The following is a 6331-nucleotide window of genomic DNA, read 5'->3' on the forward strand; positions in this document are numbered from 1 at the left end:
TGCTCTCTCCTCCTTAAAACATTTCTCAGGGCAAATTATGTGCATCTAAAATAAACAGTCTCCTTATTGATCGCTTCAAAGTCAACAAGTTCCAAATGCAAAATCCAATCAAATCCTTCCTATCTTGCAAGTGTAGTGTGTGTTCAGTCCTACAATCAGCAGAGCCCAGGCAGAAGTGCATGTGCCTCCGGTCCTGCAGTCCCTTTTCCCTGTCTTCTCATTTGTGTTATGAGAAAGCACTGGCCAGGGCCACACTACACACGCCTGGCAGCTTTGACCCTCTCTCCTCCCTTTTATTCCTCTTTCTTGCTTTCACTCTTTTCAAGAGAAACCCATGGCATGGGGGAAAATGTACCGACAACAGGAACCAGTTTAAAGTGCACATATTCTTTGGTCATGCAAAATACTTTCCTATCTTTTGGTTGCTGGTTGTCGTCCGCTCTTAGACTTAATTGAATATTACAAAGTGGACACACAAGCGCAGCCACTAGAGCTATTGAAAAACCCCTCTCAGTCCATTTAACTGACTTAAGAAAGAGGAGAGAGAGAGAGAAAGAAAGAGGAAAGAGTGATTTCAAATAAAGTCAATTTCGGTGCCTGATTATTTAATTCTATCACAGGTTAAAAGTAAAAGGCTCTGACAGACAAGTGAATGGCAAGAGAAAAAGAAAACTACCAGTGTTTCTTACAAGATGTTAAAGACTCGAGTGATCAAAAAATATATACATAAATATCTTACTTCCATGTAAAAGATATGCCTTCACCCACTCACCCAAAAGGCGGAAAATCCACACAGAAGAACCGATTACTTCATAAAGTGCAACCAGGAGAACAAACAGTCAAATTCCATTAAAAGGTTGGGGGGGGGAGAGCAGGAAGGAAAAAGAAAATTCCATCCAGTCCTGTGTGTGTGTACATATACATGTATAGCTGTATAAATACTTTCATTACTTGGCAGTCTTTGACCCACATTCCCACCCTCTCCATCCAGCTGCCCCCCACCCAAAGCAACAACAACAACAACAACAACAAAAATATCACCCTGAGTTTAACTAATTTACATACCATTTGACTTCACCCCTGTCGAGAGCATTAATAGAAACATGCAACTTCAAGATCAGAGCTAAAAACTAATGAAAGTGTCTCAAGTAATATATTAATAAAACTGAAATGCATAAACAAGCAAAGCAAATACGGGGGGGGGGGCATAGTGACAGATTAAAACAAGCAGATATAGACATGTTTAAAAAGAATTGGACATCATGAGCATCTGGATCCCAAGTAGTCTCCAATGGTTTTTTATCTTGCTATTTAATTTCTCTTCCCTATTTAAATGCAAAGGAAGTAAATTCCAGAACGGACGTACCATAAACAGTGGTGCTACTGATCATTTCTTGCCGGTAGCACAGAAAGCTGAATTGGATTTCTCACAAGCAGGAATTCCAAAGGTTGCTTTTCATTAAAGCCACTTTTCCTCTCAGCCATCAAATGTCACTGCCTTGAAACGCGGGCCCTTTCGTCAGGTATTCATTTAACCTACATGCATATAATTAAGGGGGAAAGCAACATCAACAAAAAGGGGATCTCAGATCACAGGAGAAGAAAGAAAGGAAAAAAAAAAAAAAAAAAAAAAAAAGCACATGACCAGGAATGCAAGTCCATGTCAATTTCACTCACTCCCATTGAAACTAACAAGAGCTCCGGGGAGGACGGTAATAGGATCAGTGGATTGTATATACCATTAAATTATACATCTTTCTCTCCCGTTCCTTGCCAACAATACGCCCACCACGCTGTACCCCCCTCCCGCATGATGTGCCTACAGTTTTCTGCAACCGATCCTCTGACATTTTTCTCGATTCCCCCAGCCACGAGATTGTAATTTAACCTCAACTTTTTGTGTGTGTGCAAGATTCTTATTTACACTTCTTATTTACTTAGAAGTTAGTTCCCGAAGAAAGTCTAGCCCCACCCTATGGCTCCGCTTTCTTATTTTTTTTTTAATATATTTTTATTTTTTGAGGTTAAAAAGATAGTAGTGAGTAAGCCCAATATCGCGAAAAGCGAGATTCTTGCAGTCACGAACTCTTAATCCCATACTATTGTTTCAATGATTAAGCTGCAGGAATATGCATCATAATGTTTCAGGGCTACTTTGTACGGAGAAATTAGACAGCAGGTTGGCGTACAGAATAGAAACGAATGCTAATTCAATTTGCTGTTTACGGCACAACTCAGAGACCTCTTCTCACTACAGGTCTTGGATCTATCTATATTCTTTAAAAATAAAACAAAAACAAAAAATTTAAACAGATGGTTTAAAAAAAAAAAAAAAAAAAAACAAACTACGAAGCTCTCCTTACCTGGACGCGCAGAGCGAGCTCCCGATAGGTTAGCGTAGCATCGATCCGCTGTGTTTGCTGATGAATGGAAGCTAGGGTTAAGCGAAGGTGCCTATGATTTGAAATCATTCCAAGTTTTTGAAGGGAAGACGGACTGCAGCCTCTGCCATGTTGGAATTTCAAACCCAAAACAGCTGCTTGGAAGGAGCCAGCATGCCAGAGGCTGAGCGCAGGCGCAGAGCGCCGCCGAGCCAAATTCAAATCACTTTCACACTAAGAGCCAAAGATCAGTTTTCAAAGGAGAGGGGGAGAAAGAGACGCAGGCGGCCGCGCGGCCGGGCGTCGGGAGGCAGTGGCGAGAGGCGGGCGTTGGAGCGCGGCGGGCCGGGAGCCCCGGGAGGGAGCGGCGGCGCGGGCCGGGGCTGCAGGGGGAGCGGAGGCGGGAGGCGGCGAGCGGCGCCCGGCCGCGGGCGGACAGGGAGGGCGCAATGGCCGGCCGCCGGGTCATGTTACACGGCCCGGGCCTCGGCGGCCGCCCAGCCTCACAGCCGCGCTCCCGCGGCCCGGAGGGGGCCCCCGAGGTCATGCCGACTCGCGGGGACGCGGAGCCCGGCCCAGCCCGCGCGCGGGGAGCGACGCCCCCGGGGGGAGGAAAGCGAGCCCGGCTGTCCACGCGCGATCGCGCGCCCCTGAGGGTCCCTCCCCGGCCCTCCGGGTCACCACCGGAGCCCGGCCAGCCCTCCCTGCCGCTGCGCGCACGGGACGGGGACCCGGACGTGGAGCCGGGACGTCCCCGGTCCCCGAGGCCCCCCGCACCAGTCAGAAAATGACTTTATCTGCTAGGGAATGGCAAGTTGGGGAGGCAGATCAGCTTGAACCCACTTCGTCGCCGCCACCTCCCAGGGAATAAATAAAAACCCTAAGTGTCTAGGTGTGCGGTCCCCTCTCGAGCTCCCCCGGCTTTCCTCCCTACCTCCCCCAGGCGGCTCGGGCAGGGGAGAGCAGCGCCCGGGGGCCTTCGGTGAGGGCTGCTGGTGCGCAGGCAGAAGACCTGGGGCTTCAGCTTTCCCAGCCCCCCGCTATGGAGCAATCTGGGGACCCAGGAGAAGGAAGAGAGTCGGGGCTTTGTGGTGCTGGGAGCTGAGGAAGAATGAAATGTGCAGTTGAGTGTGTAGCTCGCATCCCAGGGAGCAGTGCCGTGCTGATTGTCTGTGGCTGAGATAGCCTTTTGTTCGCAACATAAGGTTTAAGAAACACACACACGTTTTCTGGGGTCTCTTGTTAGATGTAAATGTGCTTCATCCAGACGCTTACTATGCAGTGTAAGCTCAGTTGGTTTACTAATCACCCCGCCCCACCCCCCCAAACAATCAGGATCATTTGAATGGGAACCTCATTCAGACTTCTGGGCTGAGAGGATTGCCTTCAACCTATTTCATCCTAGACTAGCCAACCATCCGACTGAGATAATAAAGCACACAATAACATTTGATCATGATGTCTACGAGATAATGTGCCCGGCAAAGTTCTTAAGGAATTGTAATGAGAGAAATAGAGAGTTGGGCAATAATTTCTCTCCATTTTCATTAAATATGACTTTAATAGACAAATGGTGAGTTTATACTTTGGCCCGGTGGACGTCCAGTTCTCTATATTTTGACTAAGCTGAGAATGCAAGAAGCAAATTGTATATTCGACCAGGAGGCCATCTAGCTGAAAATGTTACTTTGAAGGCTGGAGCAAAAAATACACTTGTTTAGGAAGAATGCCCTTCCTCGCTGTCTGTATGTCTGCTTAGCTTCTCGGCTGAGGCTTTAACAGACAAAACTGCAGCTCTCATCAAAGGCCAAACATATACTTAGAAATTCATTTCATTCTTCATTTGAGATTTCCTTTCATCTCAATAGATGCATTTATCACAGTAAATTAAATGGTTACATCTGGGCAGATAACAATTAAAAACGAAAAGAGAAACGGGATTCCAAAAAGAACTAATATTTGTGAGGAATTATATTTCTATTTGGAATAGATTTTGACCTTCTGGAATTCTTTTTAACTAGGTTTGGAAATGAAGCAGATGAACTTTATTTTGAGGGAGCAGAAAACACTGAGACTCTGCATTTTAGAAGACAGCTTTTAAACCAGTAGTAAGAAAAGTTGTCCAATGGGTTTTACTACAAAGAGATAACTGTAGGAAAATGCCTGTGACTCGCTGTTAGAGAATGTGCAGATGACTTTTGAAATCTTCGAATCTCTTTTAATTTCGTTTATTACCCTTTTGTATGTGATGGGGAGAAGACTCCTGTACATATATAGAAGCTTCTGCCAGTCAGGCAAGACTGCCCTGTCCCTGTCGGTGAAAAAAATCAGACAGAAGGGCTAATCAAGCTTCAGTACTAAATCCTTAAGACTAAAATTAGAGTTCATGGTCTAGCTCAGAATGCTGATATAGACATACGTATATTGTAAGACATACATATATATATATATGTATATATATATAGCACTAGCCACTGAACAACACTAATACAAGACTTAAGGCAATTTGATGACAAAAATCTAAAAGAAAACAATCCTCATCCTTAAAGGGGGATAGGAAAAGGTATCATGAGCAAAAGTTTATTAATAGATAACAGCAAGAACTTTCTCCATTTCCTTATGTATTCATTGAGGTATTATTATATCCATTGTTCAATCTACCAGTGGATATAATTTAACTGTGAAGTCATAAAATAGGTAAACTGCTCAAAAGAGCACTGCATATATTTACAGAGTTTTAAATTTTCTAAAATCTAATATAGCTCAGAGGGAAAGGGTCTCACATAAAAGCATACACACTGAGGAGTAATATCCACAGAGGTCTTGTCACTGAACGATTTCTAACTTTCTTATGTAGAAGCAAAAGTTGCTTTTTGCCAATTACTTTATGTTAAAATATAATAATTTTTTTCACAATGTCTATGGCTTGGCATGCCATGTTTATATTTTATAGCTATGTTATACCATAAGAATAAATAACATTGTAACCAGCATCATTCTCCATTCCCACTCACCATTAAAGTTTACAGGAACTGATTTGCTTCCCTGTACTACATATTACAGAATTTTTCTCTGCTAAAACTTAAGGATTAGAAACTGAGAGCTAAACAGGTTGGTTTACTGGTTAAGGCGACAGGTAATTCAGGAAGAACCAACATCTCCTATTTTTGTTTTTCTATTTCTTTTCTTTTGTGCTTGCCACACTCTGCCCTTCGTCTTTACTTTTGAAATTGGGAGATGATAAAACGTAAAGAACTGTGTTATTTTTAACACACTGTCTTTCAACATGGTACATCCTGGCTAGAGCTTTTTGAGAAAATTAGAAGGAACTGAACCTAACTCCTGTTCTCTTTAAGGATGAGTATGTGACCTACCATATATGTGAGCGTGGGTATGTCTCTCAAACTGAGAGAGAATTCTCTATAGGTTCCCCCTCCTCATTGCCTGCTAAGATAAACATTGACAAAGGCAAAAATTGAGACAGTAACTAGGGAGAAAACTGAATGTGGCTTTGCAGATGGCTGTCTCCTGACTGACTGTGGAGCTGACTAGGGAGGACATAGGATGGGTTTCCAAGTCTCAGAGAGGAAAGCAAGATGACCAAAAGCACAGGTGGGGGAAAGAAAGCAAAGTTAGATACCACACAGAATGTCAGGCATGGTGGACTATTGAACACAGCTATCATTACACACTGTGCATAATCTAATCTTTAACTCTTGCCTATTAATCCAGAACTCATATTTGAGACATTTTCATAAAATAAACTAGCATCTACTTCTAAACTGTTTATTAGCTACTGATAAAACATAGGCAATCTAGGCTTTATTTTACATAAGTCTTATAATAATAAAAATTGCAAGCAATAATTTTAATCTGTCTTTAAAATTGAAGATTATTTAAAGGATCATGACTTGCACTTGAATTCAGTTAAAATGACACAGAAGGTTTTA

At 43.2% G+C, this 6331-nt stretch overlaps 1 protein-coding gene across 1 annotated transcript in view; it reads right to left on the reverse strand.

Annotated features, from left to right (window-relative positions):
* The window catches only part of FIGN (fidgetin, microtubule severing factor), a gene marked incomplete at its 3' end in the record, with an annotated part of 115447 nt that extends 112970 nt beyond the window's left edge, over nt 1-2477 (reverse strand). The window contains exons 1-2 of the mRNA XM_080927237.1: nt 2364-2477; nt 1367-1536 (exon numbers count right to left, since the gene is read on the reverse strand). Coding sequence (XP_080783363.1) covers nt 1367-1391 — 25 coding nt within the window. The 5' untranslated portion in view covers nt 1392-1536; nt 2364-2477. The remainder of the gene's footprint in view (nt 1-1366; nt 1537-2363) is intronic.
* Between the last annotated feature and the right edge of the window lie 3854 nt (nt 2478-6331).

Source organism: Micromys minutus (assembly GCF_963924665.1).
Source record: "Micromys minutus genome assembly, chromosome: 13".
Taxonomy (NCBI): Eukaryota; Metazoa; Chordata; class Mammalia; order Rodentia; family Muridae; genus Micromys; species Micromys minutus.